This window comes from Nyctibius grandis, chromosome 4, assembly GCF_013368605.1.
Source record: "Nyctibius grandis isolate bNycGra1 chromosome 4, bNycGra1.pri, whole genome shotgun sequence".
Taxonomy (NCBI): Eukaryota; Metazoa; Chordata; class Aves; order Nyctibiiformes; family Nyctibiidae; genus Nyctibius; species Nyctibius grandis.
In genome coordinates, this window is record NC_090661.1 from 31,439,703 (window position 1) to 31,462,912 (window position 23,210).

The 23,210-nt window shown below is 38.9% G+C and overlaps 1 protein-coding gene across 8 annotated transcripts in view; it reads left to right on the forward strand.

The window, feature by feature from the left end:
* Positions 1 to 23,210, forward strand: part of NUMB (NUMB endocytic adaptor protein) — a 105,459-nt gene that overhangs the window by 68,665 nt on the left and 13,584 nt on the right. For 6 of the 8 annotated variants that reach the window (XM_068398515.1, XM_068398508.1, XM_068398512.1 and 3 more), the window contains exons 3-4: positions 12,922 to 12,996; positions 18,206 to 18,238. In XM_068398515.1, coding sequence (XP_068254616.1) covers positions 12,922 to 12,996; positions 18,206 to 18,238 — 108 coding nt within the window. The remainder of the gene's footprint in view (positions 1 to 12,921; positions 12,997 to 18,205; positions 18,239 to 23,210) is intronic. The other 2 variants (XM_068398513.1, XM_068398514.1) reach the window with 1 other exon arrangement.

A 23,210-nucleotide genomic window follows, 5' to 3' on the forward strand; every position in this document is an offset into this window, starting at 1 on the left:
CAGATGACACTTATGGAAAGCTAATGGATTAAATATCTATGCACAAGGAAAACAGTTTATGGTTCTGACCCCTAGAAGCTTTTATTACTTTTTATCTGTATTATACTTAAAGTAATTCTGTCCAGTAATTAAACAGGTGATGTTGCTAGTTGGAACTCTTGAAACTGGCTGTTACATATTTTTGTAAAGCTGTGGGTATGTGCAGATGCACAATAAATTTGAGAGAGCTTGCTTATGTGCTTTTACATATACTCAACTGTATATAACGTTTCTACTTTGTTATGGTTGCTTGCATATTTGTCTTTTGTCTTGTGTTAGTTTTCTGCTAGAAGGAAGGAACTGTAATCCAATACTAAACAGAGATGGTGTTTTGCCAGAGCTTTGAAAGTGAGTAACTGCTTTATGGAAGGTCAAGTTTAGATTAAGGTTTAACACTGTCTAGGAGAGAACAGAGCTGTTAGCTTGAGGATTGTTATTTTCTAATAATTTTGCCATTACACAGGTTGAAAAGCAAAATGCTCCATTTCTAGACATTTAGTTTTACTCAAACTTTTTCAGTCTTTTACTGAACACAAAGCGTGTGAACCACTTCTTGATGTTTAAAGACTGACTTTCTAAACTCTCAGTCAGGACTCGCACTTATAATGACAAATGCTTCCTGTCTTTAAATGAAGCATTCATCTATTCTGGGCACATGTACCCAGAGTCAAAAAAGGGTTTTAGGCTATTCTGTACTGGAGAGGCATTGATATGGATGAGTCTTTGCATCCTGTCATCATAATGGGACTTGTTTACCCTTATTTGCCTGCTTTGTCTTGGCATTCACTGAATTAATTTAATTTGTTCATTGAAAAAAATACCCTGAAGTAAACAGATCTTTACATATGTTTCTTGATTTGGTCAGAATGGTAGACTATTAATATTTAAAGAATTTGCAATTAGATGAAAACTTAAAATCAGGGCAGTTTGACATTAAGAGGCATTTTAGCTTATTCGATTAGAAATTATCTTCCAAAATACTGTGCCTTGAGATGGGCAGTAGTGGAAATTTTTGTTAAGCTTGGGATGCAAAGTGGGTGTTAACTGGTGTTTAATAGATACAGACAGGAAGTATGCCATTGTGAGTGAACGAGATAGACCAGATGTAGAGTCATCGGTTTAGTGGGTGGTACTATTATTTTGCTCGCAAAAAGAATAGAACTTTGTGCTATTGAAGAGAGAGTATCCTGTCATGCTGTTCTTGGGTATTATTTGGAAATTCATACATTCCAGGAAAAGTATGCTGTCACCTGTGTCCTTAAATATCTGATGGGGTGACTTTTCTTCCTGATGCTCCTCAATGGAGCAGAATAAACTGAGATTTTTTTTGAAAAATGGTTGATAAATAGGAATGCATTGAAGTCTGAAACATGGTGAAAATATCTTCATTTTCTTAAAGTTCCTAAATGGGAAGTCCAGAGTGGTCCATTGCCTGTAGTATGGCTGCTCAACCACAGTTTAATATGTTTCAGGAGGGGCTTAGGCTGTCCTTATTCTTTATGATCTGCCTTGCCCACTCTATAAAAATCATCAGCTGTAGTTTTTGGAGCTCAAAGCAGAGCTGAGTGCCAAGACTGGAGTCTGACTTTTGCAGGGATGATGAAGATTTTACCTGTACAGCAGGTGAAGACATGAGAATTGTTAACAAATGGCTATACAGATGTCTTTAGGGTTTTCTGTGTGAAAGTAAGATACATGAAACTAATGTAGTAGAAGCCATGTCGAGGGCTTTGTTTCTTCTAATGCTTGCTATTTTATTTAGGTAAGAATCAACATTCTTTTTTTGGAAAGATGAGACTAGTGCAAATGCAGAGTAGGGAACACTTGCTCTTGGTTTCTCTTGTGAAAGAGAAAGATCATGAAAGTTTGGGTGAAAGAAATGTCTCTCTCTTAAAGTAGTGTTAAGTTCATGTGGTTTTTAACTTCTTACCTATTTTGCCCAAAGTTGGGGTGTTTGTAGAGTGCTAGCACAGTTTTATCCTTTTTTTAGATATTACAGAACATGTGGAAGCCCTTTGAAAGTCTTGTTGCAAACAGGATTTCATCCTGCCTCCCGGCTTCGTTCTGTTAGTGTTGGACAGGGACTCCAGTAGCTGCGCATTCATTGTGCTTGGAGAATGCTTTACTGCAAACAGATTTAATGTTATTGAAAGGTTTTCTACATTGGCACAGTTCTTGAAGCTCTTCCTGTGCTACATCCACAGCTGATCCTTATTGTTAATTAAAGTCCATAAGTGTGCTGTTGGATTTTGAGCAAATCTGATGCATCTATGGATTGTCTTCATTTCGGTAGAGAAGATGCTCTGTGGAAAGTGTTGGCAAAATTTCTATGAGATTGCTGCTTTAAAATTCAGTGAAGTGGATTTGATGAACAGTTGGTTCTCTCCACTGCTGTGCTTATAAATTTGGAGGTGGTGATAATCCTGGGCGCGTACTGTTACTTTTAGGCAATAACACTTTTTTTTTTTTTAACAGTCTGTTTTTCCACTAGTTGAAGTGGCTGTGTTGTATGTAATGAGCAACTGATCATATTTTCTCAGTCATCTTAGTGTGTGTAGGATGTATTTACAGATAGCTCTTCACTGTGTTGGAAATCTAACCATGCTTGAGGTGGTAATGTGACACATTCAAAATAGGGCCTTGGGATGGCTACTCCCTTTCCTGCACTGCTCTTCTGCATAAACTGCTTTGAATCAGCTAAAGTTGCATTGGAAGAAGAGCCAGGACGCTGGAGGGTATGACTGAATGTATTTTTTGCACTCCACTGTATCAGCAGAGAGATAGGTGCCTGTCTGTCAGCAAAGGTACGAAAAGGATGTTAAACTTGTGTTTAGACAAGCGTGACTTGCAAACTTTTGTTGTTCCGTTGGGAACATAATGGTATTGCTCTCCTAACTTTTGTGATGTGGAGGCATGATACATTGCAGCTTTTATAGATGTGCTCAGAGTTGCCTCGTTAAATGTGGCACTGTCACAGCTGCTGAAAAATCTGTGTAAAAGTATATTTTAAGGGGCAAATTCTCTTCCACTGTCCTAGCAAACTAAAAAGTAACTACCGTATTTCAGTAGTAAATCCTCCTTCTGAGAGAAAAACTGTGCCAGATATATGTAATGTATAAGGGACTTAGATGGAGACATTGTATTTAAAACTATTCAGAAGCAGATGATTCTAACAGACATTACATACAGCCGCGCTTATCAGTGCTTTAATTTATTTTTATGCAATCTTTACGCATCATAATTGCAAAAAATGAAGTTCATTGACATACACATTTTCAAACTTGCTTTCTTGGGCCAGACGCTACCTCACTGAGAACTTGCAGCTGGTCTATGTTTTAATGATGAAAATATTTGACACTAGGGCTTCTTTTGTCTGAAATGCCTTTTCGAATGTCCCTCTGGGTAAGTAGTTTTTATTCATACAAATGCACTTTAGAGTTACTGGCCTGTGAAATTTATATCAGAAAAATTAGGTCATTTCCCTCTACTTAACAGAACTAAACAAATCAAAGATTTGCAAGTTCTTAGCAGTTCTAACCAACTGGATGTGTTAAACAGAACATTAACAGCTGATTGTTACCCGTGGTTCTGGAAGATGCAACAGTCACATATATCTTGGATTAATTTAATTTGTCTTATTCTTTCACTTTCATGTTTTTGGTGGTCAGTCTCTTTTGACCTTAATGCGTCTAAGGCTACTGTTGCCTATAGCCTGCAAGTTTACTTGCATATTTTATTCCATTTTTTCCAACTGGAAGACTAAAGAGATCAGTGAAAAAAGTCCATGTGGAAGAGTAGCAAACCATGTTTGTATTTTTGAATTTGAAGTCCAGGATTTGCTGCTCAGTGCCTGGTATCATGCAAATTAGCCTTTCCGATGAATCTTGATTTCTGTGTTCATGTTGACAAATAAAAATTGTATGGATACAGTTGTACATTCACACATAAAAGAATTGACTTTTCAGAGTAAATACTCTCCAGCTGTTTCCTATCTAGCCCTTGCTTTGGTAGGAGGTGTTTGGAGGACACCGTATGGCTCTGTATTCAAGCAGAGACAGAAGAAAAGGGAACAACTTGCGCCGAGTCCTGTAGAGTGTCCTCACTGGGACTTGTGAGTGTCAGTTCTTATCCCTGGGGTCCCTGTGACTAGTCAGTGTGTTATGTCATTAGGCCATATGTGGCCTTGCTGAAACCACCATCAGTAGGAAATAGGCCATTTCCATCACTTTGCTGTGTGCTCTCGCAACACTGGTAGCTGCCCGGTTGTCCTCTTTAGTTTTGGAATTTACATATTGAACTTTATTGATTAATGTCTAATTTATAAATCTCATATTACAAATAACTTCTTATTTTTAATTAGTTTATAAATACAGCTTGCATGCCATTCTGTTCCTCCAGATCAGAAAGACTGGTACTCAGCACAGGTAACTGTGGCTTTTATTTTATGTCTTAAATACACTTCTAGTTTGAAATAATAGTAGATGTGGAAGAGTTTACCAGCATGTTGATGCTGAAGTGCCTTTAAATTAGGCATGTGATGATTTTGACTGTGAAAGCTTGAGATGCTTGAATAGTCTTTGGAAACTATGTTAAGTATTTTTAAGAAGTTAATGTGACAAATCTGCCGATTTCTGAAATGTTTCATAGCCTTACACGTTAAACACTACAAATCCGTGCCTCTTAAGGTGTGAATTGATGTTAGCAATGAACAATAACCATTACTATTGAATGCTAACCCAGCAGCAAGCAAAGGTGCATTTTTGTAATTCTGGAGCATTTCAGATCACAGGACAAAAGCTTGTAGACAGCTGATTATAAAGGAATGGTGATTATAACAGAAGGTGTGAGACTTGCCTCAAATATATTCCTATGCATTTTTGTCATTATTAAAAGGAAAGTAATGCAATCCCTGATCTTTAAACTTTTCACACTTGTATCCAACCCTTAGTTTTGTTTGAATAGCCTTGCAAACAAGAAGTTTTAAATGAAGCTTCTTACTCAGTTTTAAAACACTCCTGTCTTTGGCCAAGGTGAAATTCTTAAATTGTTTAGTAAACTTCAAATTGTTTTAAAGATATGGCTATTAATGTTTAGAGCCATAAAATTGGTTTGGATGTCCTTGCAGAAATATGTTTAACAAAGATGTTCAACATCTTTGTTGGCGACATGGACAGTGGGATTGAGTGTGCCCTCAGCAAGTTTGCCGACAACACCAACCTGTGCGGTGTGGTCGACATGCTGGAGGGAAGGGATGCCATCCAGAGGGACCTTGACAGGCTTGAGAGCTGGGCCTGTGCAAACCGCATGAAGTTCAACAAGGCCAAGTGCAAGGTCCTGCATGCGGGTCAGGGCAATCCCAAGCACAAATACAGACTGGGCAGAGAATGGATTGAGAGCAGCCCTGAGGAGAAGGTCTTGGGGGTGATGGTTGACGAGAAGCTCAACATGAGCTGGCAATGTGCGCTTGCAGCCCAGAAGGCCAACCGTATCCTGGGCTGCATCAAAAGAAGCGTGACCAGCAGGTTGAGAGGTGATTCTCCCCCTCTACTCCACTTTCTTGGGACCCCACCTGGAGTACTGCATTGAGGTCTAGGGCCCAATTTGACTGGCCCTTTCAAACCCCTTCCCTTTGACTGGAGAGACTGATGAAAAAACTGCCTGGGCTCCAGAGTCCTTTACTGCTGCTCCCAGGGCTCTCTAATCCTTCTTGATACTCCTCAGACTGCTCCTGGCTGTATCACTGGTGCCCATGTGAAACAACAGCAGCAGGCAATAATCAGTGGGCTGTACGAGGCTTGGTAGTCTCTCAGTGGCATCCCTGATGCAAGGCCTTGGTAAGCAGCACACCTCTCTAGAAAGTGCATCAATTCAGCAAATCGGCACCTCTGTGCCTCTCAGAAGAAAGTCACCTACTTACTGTCACCTGTCACTTTTTCTTGGTAGTGCTGGTTGTTATTCGGGGAGCACATTGGGCTGCTTTACTCGGCTCCAGCATCTCTCCTGATGTAACAGGTCTTTCCTCTTCAGTCTGCAGAGCAGTGAAGTGGTTCTGCAAGGGCACCTCAAGCTTTGGGGGAAATCTCTTTCTCCTGCTGGTCCTGTTGCAACCGTCCATTCTTCTGCAGTATCGGCCCACCTCCCTTCTGTGTGTGCCACTGGCGGGGCTTTTGGTTGTGTGGCCGTGGGCTGTGGGGCGACTGCAGACTGTGCTTGGACCCAGCTATATAATTCCTTCTCGGCATCGCTGATGTCATGCAGCCTTCTCACTGCCTCCTGCAGCTCAGCCATCTGCTGCAGGAGGTCCTCCACCTGGACACATCTTTTGCAGGCAGGTCTGCCACCTGTTCTTGCCCCAGGAGAAAGGTCTAGGCACTTCCTCCAGCCTGAGGTCTGCACTGCAGTCTCTACCTTCAGCAGCTCTGGGTGGAGGCATCGGTCACTGCTGAGGTAGATGGTGCAGATCCCCGAGCCGGAGCTGCAGCCTTTGCTCTCAGGCGAGTGCTCACCATTCTGCCTGGAGGGTCAGGTAGGGTGTATCAGACCCTTGGCCTGTGCTGATGGTCACGGAATGGAACGGTCTGAACAGTCACAGAATGCTGTGATTCTATGAAATATTTCATTTAAATGTGATTTAGGTGTTGGAAATAAAGTTTTCATTGGGTTATACTTTTTAATTCTGGGTGTTTTGTTGTTTAAAATGAGGGGATTTCCAGTGTCATAAATGGAAACTGAATTTCTTGCAGGACTTGAAGAAAAGGTACAATGTACACCTGTGCAGTGTGTTTATAAAGCTTTGTGCTATCAATACTTGATTTTCTTTTCTTTTTTTTTTTTAAGAAAATTTTAAATTTATTTACTAGTGCTGAATTCCTGGAAAAGTAGGAATTGCATGTCAGAGTGAACAGTTGAAAACTTAAGTCTAACAGTACATACATGAAGCTGTAAAGGGGCTAGGAGAAATAGTGGGTTTAAGCCTCATCAAGGAAAACTTAGGATAGGCGTTAACAACAACAACTCAGCAGAACAACCTCCCTTTCTAATAGTGAGGCATATAAGCTACAGAGTAGAAGGTCTGCCCTATTGATCTCCAGTTACAGAAATGTCATAATACTTCAAGGCTGGCTGACTTCTCTGATGTAGATGTGGAAGTAGATCCTGCCTTGAGGCAAGTGCTGTCCTACATAACCTCCTGAGTTCCTTCTCTGCCTCGTTTTAGGGATTTGTGAGAATACGAAGAATATAGCATTTGTGTATCCTGTATTGAGCTTTGCTACTTCAACTTCAATAGTCCTAACTGGAAATGTTTGTTATTCCCTCACAGTGTTGTTTCTGTTCACACTGATAAATATAAGAGAATCAGTAAGTGAAATGCACAGCATGGCTCTTAGGTGGGTGTGATGTGAAGAGACACAGAGAACTGCTGGTACAGATACTGCTTTGTTTTTAGAGTTAGATTCTTTTGACTCATGCTATTCAGAGATGTTTAGTAGTTATAGGCTGTTACAGCTCCTGTTTTGGGGGGTTTAAGAGGTTGATGGGACATTTTTGTTTCTGGTGACGTAGGGAAGTGGAAGGAGTTGAACCCTGAGGACATGTGCAGCATTGTAACTAACTGTAGCTTTGACTAAGCAGAATTAAGCTTAGTTTGTTGATGCTTAATCATAGAGTTTCTGTTGTCTGTGCTTCTACAGCTCTGTCTAAGGAAGTATCTTTTTCAAACCGATAAACCAAAAAAGCAGGATCATGGGTGTGTGAGAGGAGAGAAATAAAAAGTATTGAACATTGGGATGTAAATCTTACAGAAGTAGTGGAAAAGTAGCTCAACTTTAAGACATATCCAGGCTTTCTGGATATAAGCTTATGTCTAGTTGCAAGACAGCATTTCACTGTGAAACTGTGGAGCTTAGGCTTTAATTCTTGAGCAACAGCAATTCCAGAAGCATATCTACACATGCAGATGCCAAGTAGTCGGTCTTAATTGTTACAAATAATACCCCAGTTGTAGAGAGAATAGTACTTACACAGAGGAAGAAAAAGGAAAGTTGCTGCCTCTAGGAAAAATACCAAGGAAAGGGTGGTGTGCTTCTCTCAATGGCAACTAGCTCCCTAGCACGGGACACCTTGGCTGAGATTTACAGTAAGCTCATTTCCTGCATCCATCTAGTTTCAAACGTAAGCTGAAGAACCTAATCTGTTATTGCAAATAAAACAGCGCATGTGAACATCTGATACAGAGGGAACTTCAGTGATTTGTGTAGCTGTGTCTATTTGGAAGAGAGACTGTAATAGCGTGTTACCAGGCTTGAAAAAACAAAACTGGCTTGAGTGACTTGTCCAGGTGGAAGGAGTTCTGGTGAATGATCTTTCTTTTTGCCAGCTGTTATTGTTGAACTTTGAAATTTTGAAAACTGAGTCAGCCAAATGTTTGTGAAAGAAATGAAAACAAAGAAAGAAGATCAGGGCAGTATTTCTTGTACTAGGAAACGGATGGTAGATCTCTTTTGCTTCTGACCCAATACATCAGCCCTTGATGTTTCTTAGGAGCAACTTCAATAGCGTGTATTTGGGGGAAGGCAGTAGGACAGCTTCACGAAAAACACTTGATATGATAACTTAAGTTATTAATTTCTAGATGAAGTTGAAAAAAGTTTAAAGTTTAGCATTTTTCAAGTTCTAAGGGCATTTTGCCACATGCCAGTTTAATTTGTTGCTGTGTTGATTGCTTTCTGTTTGACTTGAGATTGATACCAAACAGCATTGTCTGTGAAAGAGAACATAAAGCCCAGAGGTGAAGAGGGAGGTTTTTTATTACTTGCTGTGCCATCATCTCATATTTTTTTTCTGAAAATGTGAATATGAACAATACTACTGTTTAAAAATGTTTGTCTTAAGGGGTTCTTCAACAGCCCCTGAAAGTGTTTTATTCAAATTAGAGCTTTTATTTTATGTTACTTTTTATGTGGACTCTGCTCACAAGGATTCTGGCTTTCTGTAGAAGCATTGGTGGTTAATTTCTGGTATAAGGATTAAATCTCTTACAGAACATCTTACGGCTGAGAATTGCTGATGTCATGACTATCATTCATTGGTTGCTATGGAAATTAAGTAGGAATGCATTCAGTATTAATACTGCATTCCTACTATGTGCACTTTCATGATGGAAAAGTACTGGCTTTCTCCAGGAATGCTAGCTGCAGGGATCCTTGTGACAAGGAGTGCCCTTTGCAAATATGTCTGGGGTACCTCCTTCCTTACTGTTCTGCGAAGTCATTGGCCACCATGGTATGGCTTACGCAGTTCACACCGATTTTGTGCACCCAGTAATTATGCGTCCCAGTCCTTGAGTGTGTTTGTGGTAACGTGCCGTGATGGATTTGCGTGAGATTTTACTTGGGACAAGACACTGTCCAGGCACTTCACTGTATGTTTCTTCTCCTTTAGTTTGAGAGGGAAGTTCCTTTCAGAGATCCCGAAAGGTTGTGTGAAGCGTGGGATTTGTGTATCTGCTTTTTAAAGTGGTTTCCATGCAATCTCTTCCTTGCGGCAGGATGACAGAGTTTGGTGATGGTTTATTTTTAAGTCCTGAATTCTGGTGTTTAACTTCCATTTCAGGCATTAAGGAGCAGACCATGTCTTAATCTAACTAGCACCTATATTTTCTTTCTCTATTAAATTTTGAAATGTTATTCATGAAATGCTGCTGCGCTAATAAGTTGAGCTAATATTTCAAATTTAAGGTTAGGTAGTGATATAATTATAATTTAACACTTCTGATTAAAATGTAAGGGTACTAGAAGTTCTCAGTCTGTAGCAAAGCTGGTTGCCAAGTTTCTTGAAGAAATATTTGTGTCTTTGATTACTACCCATTAAAAGTCAGGTAACTGTTGTAGTGCCGGTTAAATACAGGAGCCATGTATATCTATTCTCAGCCTAGTGGGGGGCTAAAAGTTTTTAGAAATAAGCCTGAAGACTTGGAAGGGGACCTGCTGCTTAAGGGAGACTTTGCTGAAAAAAAGAGGAGGACCACAGTGTTCTGATTATACAGTTGAAAGTTATTTTTACAAGAAAGAAACTTGAAAATATATTGGTATCCATAAGGAGTTAATACACCACCACCCCACCCCAGAAGAAAACCCAGGATAAATTTTGAAACTGCCTGTGAAATGTACAAGGCCACTGACAGTGATAGTGATGAGCTGCTGGCTTCTGCAAAAATGGTGCAATGAGAAGAACAAGTGTTTTTTGATGAAGGGCTTAAAGTGTAAAGTGTAAGTGCAAAACAAAGCACCTTTTGTCCTCTATATCATAAAGAAGTATTGTGTGGCAGTGTAATTTCTTTTTATAATTCAGAATTGATTGATGCTCAGTGAGGTCTGTGGATTGTACCCTTTTGCTGTGGGTAGATGCACTTGATACGTGCAATAATGTCCCCATTCACTGGAGTGGAAGAGTATTGAAAACTGCAGCTAAACTTGCTGTCTCTAGCAGCAGTGGCATGACTGATTGCTGAAAGTTGGAGCATGGGACTTGAATAGAGGTTTGGCAACACAGGGCAAAATGGTTGTCTGTTCTGGAGTGTGGCATGAGGCAATATTTACCCTGCTCTGTTTCTCCCTTTTCCAAGCAAAAGGCAGGTTGCCAAGTGCAGGGACTGAATGGTTTGGATCTTCAGTTGGAAACATTTTGCCTGCACAGAGGTAATGGAGATGTGCAGATAGCTGAGGACATCCAAAAGTTGTCCTCTCTTTGTATGATACTTTACTTAATGGTCATGCAAACTAGATGGCTCATTCTATGCATGTGTCTTTTTTTCTTTCTGTCCTCTCTAAACCTCAGCTTTGTTCCTGTCTGTATCCCTCTCTTTTTAAAGAGAAGCTGACAAACTTTCTTAAGCTACTAAACCCAAAGCTTTCCCATGACAAATATGCACAACCACAGAATTTCTGCACCTCTGGAACTTCCGGAAGAGTCATGGCAGAACTGAAGATCCATCTACAGTAGCTGTTGGTATAAATATGTACTTCCAGACACATAGTAAATGCGTCTTTAGTTGTTACTATTGTGTATATTTTTAGGATTAAAATTTTCTAGTTACTGTGTGTTCTGGAGAAATGAAGGTCTTGCGCAAGTGTTCAGCAAGCTCAGCTGAGGGAGTACAGTTGCTGTTTTGGCAGCTCCAGCATTCAATTATAAGTCTCCAGCCTCACAGAGCTTGTTTTGAAAAAGCTCTAAGTGTCAGATCTCTTTTATTTACCTTGTAGTTTCTATGCAATTTATTTTTCAAGCTGTTCTCCAGCTGTGAGGTCTGGTTTAAATGAAATTCTTGCAGAATTGTTCCATCCAGATTTATTCTGTTTTAAAAATGCCACATAGTGCAATTTAATGTTAAAGCCCTCTGTCACTTAAGATCTTTTAAATCTTTCAGCAGTTTAGTGATACGTAGGGTGATAGGTAGAGTATCCTCTTCTGGAGCATCTTGTCTTGCATGAAAAAACCCTCAACTTTCTAATTTCTGTTAAATCTTTGAAACAGTCTGAGTTTGTCCATTTAGTTGAATCTATTATGTTATTCTGATAGAGTGCTGCAATATGGTGCTAAAGAGTGAATTTTTTTTGTCCATCTAGTTAAGTATGGTATCCTAATTAATGAAAGAAAAACTGGGAGATTTCAGATAACTCATGACAGAATATTCTTTGAAGGAGTGGGACTTCTCGACCGATTATTAAACTTAGGTTTACCACTGCGTTAAGTGACACAAGTATTGATTCTGATACTTTAAAACCATTTCTTTAAAACCACTCTCTAGCTAGTCTAGAATATAAATGCTGAATTGCATACAGTTCTTACAATGCCCCATAAATTGGGGTAAGTTTCTTTGAACTGTACTTCTTATTACAAAACTTCAGAAAGCTTTTGTTTAATAATTTCTATGGTTTTCTTTGAGAGTTAAGTACTTTGAATAAGGATATGAATGTTTCTGAGAGAACATTTCCTTCCCATATCAAAAAGAACTACTACTGGAAAAGGTAGGGAGAAATTGGAAAACTTAGAGCTTTTCCCCCCACCCCCCAGAATTGTAAAATGAAACTATTCACAGTACCCTGACCACCACACTCCAATGTATTTCTTCAAATTGCTTTCTCTATGGGCTAATATTATTCTGGGTTATTAATTTAAAAGCTTTGAAACTTGCAGTCTCTGTTCACTGTTTTGCTGGGTTTTTTAAGTAGTGCTCGATAAGATGGATGTACAGACAACTGATACTTTTTAAAACTTTTTGTGAGAATGATGAATGTTTCAGTGTCCACATAAGAGCCTGGTGTTGTAATAAAGACAAACAGTTTTGGTTTAGAATTTTAAAAAAGGGGAGTGGGGGGGAAGAAGGATGTCTTCTGTTTGCAACACTGACATTTCATATATTTGGACATAAACATTCAAATATATTTGGTTATCTTACTATGCAGTATAATTCAGTTTTCAATACTAAATATATTTATCATTATTCAAAAAGAATTTATTCAGAGTAATCTCTATATTGACTTACGGTTTTCATGCTATGCTAGTAAAAAAATGTGACTAAAGCTCATGCTGAATAAGCAGGAAAATACAGTTCTACTTTTCAATTTCATTTTTCCCCCTGAGTAGGGAAAGTCTGTCTTTCCCTTAAAATTTCTAGATGTGTTATGCGTTTCTACTGATGCTGGTGCCGCATATAAGTACAAAGTCAAACCTCCAAATTCAGGTCTATTAGAAGACTAGCAAAGTGCTGTTAATGTCCGTCATCTCAGCTGTACTGAGACGAATTCAGAGATTGGAATTTTAAACCCAGGGAGTTTAAGGAGCTACCATTAAGCTTTTCTCCTCCTACTCTCTCTCCTGCAGTACTTGGGACATGTGGAAGTGGATGAATCCAGAGGAATGCATATCTGTGAAGATGCTGTGAAGAGACTGAAATCTGTATGTATATTTGTTTCATGAAAAAGTTGGCTTTGGGGTTGTGAGCGTTACTGGAAAAGGTCCATTCGGCAGCAGTGCCCCAGCTAAAGACTGAACTTTTGACCTATGTTAGGAGACCAGTTGGCCGGTTTGAGAGCACTGCTGCGTTTAGGGGGATGTGCTCATCTGAGGATGAGAGGGAGAGAGTTACAACTGTTCTTTCTACTTGCAGAAACTATTTGCAAAGCAAATGTGTAAAAATCCTCTGTGCCCTTTCAGACTAAGTTGGTACCCACATGGGACTTCAGCCATTGTTTTTTAACAGTTCTTTCTCCCTCTCTCTCTTTTTTTCCTCTCCCTCTCTCTCCCTCTGTTGCCTGCCACTTTAATAGTGACTTAATTCACCGTTATTGTACAAAATATTACTTGATTTAGGCTGCTTTTTTCTAATGCACTGCAACATTGTAGTCATGCATGAAATAATCTGGCTTGCATCTGCTCAAAGTGGCCTGAAGGCTGCCTAATTCTGGTATGTCATGAAGTGGGCTGCTCTTAGTTTGGCTTCTGTGAACGTTTGCTCCTGTAAATGGCACTCGTTCAAAGCTCTTTGTATTTCCGTGGCTCATTTGAAGAGGTCTTGTCATCTCTTTCCTGCAGTAGTAGTAATCCTGTGGAAACAGCAAACTCCAGAAAGGCAGTGATCAGTCTGTCAAGGAACTGAGGCTAAAACAGCGTTGAAGAGAACAGAAGGAGCAAGGACATTAAAATATGGAGTTTGAATGGAGATAGAGAACTGCAGTCCTTTTCATCACTTCTCTTATGTGTCTTAGCTGTATACCTTCTTCAGTGATGCCTTTAGTGGGAGAAACTCTTGTATCCTTGCAGCTCAACAAAATTACTGAAAGTACATCAAACACTTCTACTGCACCTTTGCTAACTTAAGATATCTGCTACTGGACATCACTTTTTTTCCTCATCAAATGTGAGAGCTCAAATGACTTCCAACTAAACCTGTTTTTTCCCTTTTTCCTAGCACACAACAGAGGATTATAGGTTATCTTTTCTGCCTTCTGTTGTCCTGTAAAGTTTCTGAATTGGTTTAGTGTTCTGATTACAATCAAGTCTTTTCATTCTTTTCTCTCTCAGCTAATGTATAACAACCTTTTAAAGCCGCATCCCATCTGTTCCCATTTAGTCCCACAGTGACTGGAGATTGATTTTTATTAAAAAGGGCCACACCAAATATAAATGAGTTTGTTATTCTATGGATTTAGTTTATGTAGCTAAAAGTGCAAGTACTGACCACATAATGAATTGCATCCATTTTTGTCCTGTTCTGGTTTTTGTTCTATCAGAATACTTTCTATTAGCACACCAAATAACACTGCAGTATCTACTTTATGCAGCTTCTCTCATTCTCTTCCCTGGGGAGCTATGCTGTGAAGTATTTGTTCTCTAGTTTTTTTATAAACTTTAAGCCCACAAGCCAGTTAAGTGTAGCTAAGTTTATAAGTAATGAGACACAGTAAAAGCATAGCGCCCAGTTTCTTCTGGAATCTGGATAATGCCAGGATTGTGATTCTTGATCCACCGGAATTATTGATTCAAATGTCAGACTTGGATATCTAACTTCTACAGTGCATTCTCTGGAAGTAAATAATTTCATTTTCCTATTCTGTGCTATGTCGTTATTCCAAATTGCGGATGGCATCAATTTACCCATTCTCATAAATTCAATGTTTTTCTTCAGATAATTTTGATTTCTTCTGCTATTTGAAGTTTTTGATGTCTCTATGTAAATTGGACACAAGTGCATGTCTCTTATGATTCCTGTTTGCATTCTCTCCTTTGCCAGTGTTGGAAGTTGAGAAGCAGAGGTAAAATTCTCGTTGGGCCCCAAGAGGAAGATTCAGATTACTGAAACTACTTTGTGCACTTTAGTTCAGATCCAAGGTTCCTTTGGAGCTACTCGTTGCAATTCAACCCCTGCCCCACACCCCCAGCACTGTAGGTTTTAAACTAGGGGCATTTCTTTAGGACTCTACTATTACTGAAGGTTCTTTTCTGTACACTATGCTCTCCTAATTAGCAAAAGCCAAACCACTGGATGATGTTTCAGCATGCAAGGAATGTGATAAGAAAACAGTTTGTTCTTTTGGTAGTTTCTTGCTTTCACAGTACTTGGTTATTCTGATGGGCTTTCTCTTGGTCTTGAAAGAATTACAAGTTTTGAGCTGCAGTGCTCAAACTGAAAGACTAGTTTAAGGGAAATTGGACTTCATTTTTCATATGGTTAGACTACATTGAAATATACGTGGCCTATTTTAATCTTTATTGTTTTCTCTGCAGGTAACATGTAGGTTTTATAAATCCAGTCAATAAAAATTAGATATAATTGTTGAAATACTTGTATCTTACAGCTTCTAAAAATTCAGTTCTGTCTGTCTTTACTTATTTGAATAGATTTTTTTTTTCCCTCGTAAGTCTTGTTCTCCAGCAGTTGGCAATTCATTTGGGTAACTGAAGTCTGTTTTTTTTTTTTAGGGTTGATTAATGGATTTTAAAACATTTTATGGGATTTGTCAAGAAGAATATAGAACAGTGTTAATCTTGGTTTTAGGCATAGCTTGATTTCTGCTTTACTTTTTGAAAGAAAAGATGCAAACAAATCTTTCTGTCTCTTTATTGTGGGGAAATAACCTTTCAGGGTTGTTTTTTTTATTACCTGCTCATTTAATGTGGCGTAATTGGTTTTCAGCATTGCATCTTGCAGAACTTGAAACCAGATGATAGCGAGCAATTTATTCAGGCATTGTTTAATTGACAACTGAGTAAAAGAAGCCACTTTTAGCTAAAGAATCCCTCATCCATACTGTATTCTGTTGTTACAGTGTTATAGCTCTGAAATTGCACACCAACAATAATATAATGTGCAGTTTATAATATTTCTTAGAATGAATGAAGACAAGCTTGAGTTATGTCCCTATTTTCTGTCTGATGAAATGGCACCGCAGTCTCATTAATAGATCAGAAACCCATGTATTCAGCTATCAGTCTATTATTAACATGGGTTTATATTACCAATGTAGCTTACATTTTTCCCTTAGTAGGGGTGTATTACTAACTGTGTATACGTTTCATATCTGATAGGGTCCTTGTATTTGGACACTGAACTCTAAATGGTTTCTTCAGAACCATTTCACTGAATTTAAAATATTTAGCGCAAACTGGAAAATAACTGTAAGGGCCCTCTAAGTGCATTTGACTCAGGTACGGGAGCATCATATAAAGACAAAAGTATACTCTCTCATGTCATGTTTTGATTTTAAATCAGCTTTAGTGTATAGTATTGGTTTCTAACTTGCCGCTTTTTGTTTTAAATGATGCATTTGTTTTAATATATGTTCTTGTTTTAGCAGGTAAAGAGACATAATTTAATATTTTAAAACATGTATTAGTTATCTCTAAACTACATTAACTTAGTGTTGTTTAAAACCCATTTTGCATGATGCCTTTTCCATTAACCTTGTCTAGTTTATTAAAAAAAAAAATCTTGTTTAACAAGCATTTTGCTGAGAGCGAAATTAACCATCACCTAAAAATAAGGTGGCTTCTGGTGAATCTCTTTAGCTTTTGCTGTCTTTAAAAAGCTGTTATTTAGTGTAATACAGTAGTCATTGCTCAACTTGGCAGCAGCATCCAACCCCTTCTCATTACGTACACAACGCTGTGATTAATCCATTAGTTCCCCTCCTAGTGTTCAGCATATCCTGTCCAAATACATAACCGTTCCTGCCTCTAAAAATTGTTAAGCTTTTTAGCTGACTGAACTTAGAGATGTTGTTTATACAGTGTCTGAGTTGACATAAATATATTACAGATACTTGGTAAAAAGCTCTGTGGAAGGACGTCGGGCAGAGAGACACACAGCAACAGAGGTCAGGAAATGCAAAGTAGAGACTGACACTCCCTTCTTAGCTTTGTGTTTCCTGGCTTTTGTTGGCTTGCATCAGACCCATAGCTTTGTTTTAAATATAACCTTGTTTATCAATTGATTCTTGAGACACTACCTCGGGATATTTGTACTACTATTTTTAATATAGTATTGTTCTCAGCAATCAACAGGTTGGAATTGCACGGTGTTAATTTGGGGTCAGGGGCTGTCACAAAGATGCTCTCTGTCTCATCTGCAATTCTCCACCTCCTCCCTGTTACTACTGTACCATAGTATACTAGAGCACCAGGCCTGGTGAAGTGTTCTCTCAGGAGATCGGTTCAGATCTTGCAGTTTTCTTTTCACAATTTGGTAACAAAATAAAGCCAGTAAACTGAACTGCATACAAATATGCTTAAAATTATGTGCTGCCTTTTTCTTAATGTGAATTGGGCAATCGGTATAATTGCTTCCAGGCTAAAGAAATTTAGGAAATTGTAGTTCAGCTCTCGGTGTCTTTGTACTTGCCTAACTGTCTGTCCTGTCTGAGCTGACTTTAAAGTGGTCTTGTTCAGCCTATCAATTCAGAGTTGTAGAATGAATATCTAGTATTTGTATAAATACTGTATACAGCCTTGGAAGGCTTTAGGGAGAGTGAAAGAAGAAGGGATCTCATTTGTGTTTTAGTAAGGTAAGGTAAGATGAAATTCCTCGCTGTTCAGAGAAGACTGCATAAGATGTGAAGTGTAAGAGTTGCATGCAAACCAAAGCAACGAATAAATGGAATAAAATGAAGCTGTGTTTAACCCTGCTTTATACCCGCCATACGTGCTCCTCCAGCTTACAAAGCATTTGCTTTGGGAAAGAGTGATCAATACAGAGCAAACTTGACTGTAATTCTGGAGTTAGAACTTTGCATTTCACAAGAGCCCCTACAGTATTTTAATTGCTTATCCACCCTGTCTGCTGCCAAGTTTGGTTTATAACCTAACTAAAAGGGACTAAACAAGGGAGAGTGAAAATAAAGTAACCACTTTGCATGAAATTGGGGCTGAGGTTCTCTTCTTTCCACCAATTTCAGGGCAGTAGCTTACTAGAATTGTGTGCGTGCCCTTTGATCTGCATTTTCATGGGATTATTTTCACATTTGCCTGTCGCACCTTCTCATGGATAACTCTAAAAACCCCTTCCTTTCCCTCCAAACCCTATTCTTGTGTGTGCTTGTTGGTTTGAAACCCTGGGACATTTTAGCTACCTACAGTAATAGCGCTCGACTTGTCCCCCCTGTTCCTCCAGGAAAGGAAGTTCTTCAAAGGCTTCTTTGGAAAAGTAAGTTTAATGCCTCGTTTGTGCTTGCACTATAAGGAGTTACATCCCTGGTATAGCACTGCCATAAAATCAGGGTGTTGAGAGTCCCCTAATCCATTTCAGAATATTTGCTTCTAAAACAGACTTGGAAATACGTTGATCAAAGAAAGAATACAGTTAAAAAAGCAACCTGAAACAGAAACTTAAATCTGTATGGATGGTATCGAAAATCCAGTGTTCTGAAGTGATTTGGTCTTTCTGAAAAAAATGTGAATTTTCCTTTTCAACTCTTAAACTTGTGCCAGCCTACATCATCTGAGCAAATATCTACAGAGCAGTTGGGGTTTGTGCCTTGTGAGTGCTTCATGATCGGCTGCCGAGCACCATGAGTTGACCCCCAGATGTCAGCGTTGGGAGAAAGCAGTGTGCCTACACATGCCATCTCTTAAACCTTTCTTTTTTGAGCACAGTCCTAATTCAAAGGTATATGAAGATGAGACCAGGCATTTACCTACTATATTTTTCTAATTGCAACTCAACTGTATCACTGAAAAATTTACTGTTTCTATCGTTGCTCTTGTTTCATGAGGACAGTGTCTAAGACGCGAAGGGAAGCAACTCTTTGTCCTTGTGAAGAATAAGCTGTACTGGCGGCTGGGTGGTTTTGTTCCTGCTGTCTACATCTCCGCAAGGCAGTGTGTGTAGACCTCTGAAAGAGCTCTCTCTCTTTTACCTCTCATCTGTTCCCTACCTCTGCATTTAAAATTCCTGTAAAGCATTTTAATTCAGTTTTCATATAGAGTTAATCTAAGATACGGCTTCTGAAGTATCTTGTTATAAAATGAACCTTGGCTTAAATAGAAACTAGCAGGTTTGTAACTTCTGTACATACAAAAGTCTTTTAGAGCAGATTAATCTCCGGTCACGAATTTTTTTTTGGCTTTGCTTGGGGTGTAAATAAGGATTTTCAGCTGCTCCTTTTTCACTTTTCTCTCAGATAGTGATGCATGTCACACAGGGACAGCTGTTTCCCCAATTCAGGTTTCCTCCTACCATCTGGGAAAGCACACTTCTAAAGTGTAGTGATGGCGAAGTAAGAGGCTTTTTTTTTTTTTTTTTAGGGCCAAAATACTGTAGGTGGGAGATCTGTCAGATTAATCAGATGATTCCTTTGCATAAATGAAATTTAAGAGCTGGAATCTACAAAGACTGGCGTGAAAACATGCTGTTTGCTTTACAACCAAAAATGCTAAATACTACTTACCAATTGTTTAAAACAAACAAAGAGAAAAAAACCCCACCTCAACCTGATCAGATATGTTAGTTTTCTTTCTACTTGTTGGCATTAACTTCTGTTAGGGTACATAAGAAAGCAAAGATGTAAAAGGACTGATATTTGCATAGCACTTAATTTAAAAAGTCAAAGACAGATTTTTAGCTATTAAATATGCCAGCTTCCACATTACATCTCAGCTGCTTTTTTATGAAGTCTGGTACTTTACCACAACCTTTTAGATTTCCTTTGTCTTTTATTATAATATTTTGCCAAAGAGACCGACTTCTACTTCAGCCTGTGAAGTTTCATTAATTAGCACTGAAACCACTTAAATCCATAGTGCTGAGATATCCCCACAGTATCCGTATGGCAGTGCCTTTATTACAGCTTTGGCCTACAACGGTAGCCCAAATCTAGGGGAAAACTGCAAAAAAAGGGACAGCTGTTCTCTTATTAATAATTGAGAAATACTAATAACTCTACTGTCTTTTGGCTGTCTCATCTATAATTTCTCCACACATGCCTTGCCTTGGCATTAATATAATATTCAAAACTGCAGAGCTGCTTGAAACAAAACGTCCATCTAGACAGGTTTACTGCTTTCCCTGTCCATATTTTTCTCCCCCTAAAAGGTAAATCGGATGGATTTGTGTCCAGAAATGTTCAAGTGTTTAGTATTGAAAATACGTTCTTTTCAACTTTAAATAAAAATGAGATGTCTGTTGATAGTTCCAGGTTAGGCTTCTGTAGTTTTATTTTGTGTAGCATATGCAACATAACCAAATCAACTGCCTTTTTAGGCAGCTCTTCATATTTTAAAACTAAAGTTTTTCTATTGTAATGAACAGTAATACAGATTCAGTGATCTTTATCATGTTTTACTTCCACTGAGTGCATGTATTTCTCATCACGCAATGTTTTATACTGAGTCTGAAATGAAAAATTTTATTTATATATACCTCAGACTCCAGATACATCTTAACAGCTGTTTCTAATTCCCAGGACAGAATAAAATAGGCAGAAAGACTAGAAACAGTTTAGAAGTATTTAAAAAATGCATTATTGGGCAACTTTAATTCTGCTCTGGCATCCTTAAAACTTTATTTTCCACCTTACAATAGAGCTGCTACATATCTCCACGTTCCTATTACTTCTGACAGTTGAATTGTGATGACCTGCACCGCTGATTTGGAAATGTGCCCTAGAGATGGGCACTGCCAACTTGCTGGAGAGGTTTCCCTCGTGCCCAGCCCACAGTGGTCCTGCTTGGTCTTTGAGCCTCGTTGTCTGTTAGGACGGGTGCCTCGCCTGCCCTCCTGGAGACCTCTGAGGACTCTGAAATTAGTCCAGATAACAAATCTCGTACTGGAGCAGATTAGTGACCTCCTAAGAAGTGCTGAGCAGCAAGGTTTCTGTCGGGGCTGACTCAGCGCTGACCAGTCAGGCTCCCAGAAGGCGGTGCCATGCGTGGCTCTCCTCCAGCAGTGTTGTCATCCAAAAGCTCTTCAATATGAAGACAAGCTACTGATATGCATGTCTAGATGAGTCCCTTGGTAGCAACATTTAAGACCACAATGTTCTAGTGGATATTGGCCTTTTGCTTTAAATGCTTTTGTTTGGAGTCAGCTGTACCTTTCAGTGGTTATTGCACAAGCTGCGATCCTGTGTTGGAGTTCACTTCCCATGTGGCATGTTGCATCTGGTCTGATCTTTGTCCAGTGTGTGCCAGGAGTGCAAATGCTCCTATCTACTTTGTAATCATGATATACTTGGCAATATCCCACCTATAACTCAAAAGTCCTTTGATTTGTATATCCAATATGAACTGATTTGGAGAAGTACGTTCCTTTATATATTGCTTGTAGGCACAGATAAGCTGAGGATTCAGTGGAACGGAAAATCGCATATTGCCCAACAGTAGTAGCTGTGGGTTTGGGATATAGACTGTAAGGACTTCACCCCTTCTAAGCACTGCATCTACGATAAATCTAGAAGAAGAAATTGGGAGATAACAGCGTGTTTTGCTTTTCTTTTAAGTGTAGCAAACCCACGTTTGGTTATCTTGCACGACGAACCTTATGTTTCCAGTGGGAGAGGACTTAGCCCTACAGCCTTTTCATTTTATTCTGAGAAACATGAAGTTCCATGTCTTAGTTATTTCAAAATCCTCATTTGGTAAAATAGCAGGTGAGGAGTCGCTCTGCTGAAGATCAGTAGTGCTTTATGAAGTACCCAGCTCAGTGAAACTTGACTTTAATACAAACTTCAGGAACTGTTCACTATTTCTGCAGAAACAAGGTTTTTATTGTTTGCTGGGGAAAGACATGTATCTCTGTTTCTAATGATGGTAATCTAAACCAAACAGTTACCCGCAGGCTTTGTCTTCTCTTGATTGTTTGTATTTGCTTGACATAAAGATTTTTAAGACTACTAACAGCTTATAGGAAACTGGTACTCCTTTTTAAAACAGTTCAAGGAGACAGACCTCTACAAACCATTTGTTTTTGGGATTAATAAGGAGTTTTAGGCTATGGAAGCTAGCTGAGCATTGAAAATATAGACTCTGTTTTCTGGGTGTGGATATTTACTGCCTTTTAAGACCAAAAATTAGAAATTACTTTTAAATAGTGCAATATTCTTTAACACATATGATGGTAAATTTAAGTACATCTTCCTCTGTGAATTATACTCTTTCCATTAGGCACTCCAGAATCTGACAGTTTTACTTTAAACTTTCTCTGGGGTATCCAGGAGGCTGGATGGACATTTAGAAACTTGCTTCTGCCAGCACTTCTCCATAGCTTGCTTTCACGCTGTGCTTATTTTCTCTCTTTTCTCTTTTAATCAACTCTTCCACACAAGTCAGTGCCATTCTCTGTTCTCACCAAGCTTTTTGAAAATGCTCGGGGTGTCATTGCTGCTTCCGAAATTGGGACAGATAGTTCCTCCCCAAAAACAAACAGAAGTTCTGCCAGGCCCATTTTATTCACACTTGCTGCTTTCTCTGGGAATTAAACCAATGTGATAGAACAGGAGACTTTTCACTCCAAGATATTTCATCCTTACAGTGTTAAACTTGGTGTTGCAGACTTAGAACATGTGGCAGCTTATGCCAGAATGTGTCCTTGCTCCATTACTTTCTGTATGAGTATAAATCATATACATCTTCAATGAACAATTAAAAAAAATCAATTGCAATTGCAATTATTGCATGAAGCCACTAGCTGATACCCCTCATCTTTGTTGTTGTTGTTGCTCTCTTCACTCCCTGCACTGGTCTGTGGTGAGTGCCATTAGCAGCCACAAACTATGTAAGCCCAGCGCTTCAAAAAACATTATGGGGAGAATATTTTATTAGCTGGCTTAAAGTATGGGGCTTGTGAATTGAAGTAACATGTTAAAAAAAAAAAAAAAAAGATTATTATTTTTCTAGTAGTAGTTCTCTGTAACAACCAGTAAAATTACACCGATTTCTTGTTACCTATTGTTTGTTCAATGAATTAGTTTCAGAGGAATATTGTGTTAAGTGTTTATACTGCTTTCTGTAACTTTCCCTTAAGAAGCAAACAGCCTAGAAAGAATCTGTAGTTTAAATGGCTCCTGAAGCCTTCCTGTGTTTCCCACTGGTACTTACCCTCAGCTTGAGGCAACTGCAAGTTCCCACAGTCAGATCTTGGATAAAAGCCAGGCCGCTGCTCCGCTGCGTCAGCCTGCCAC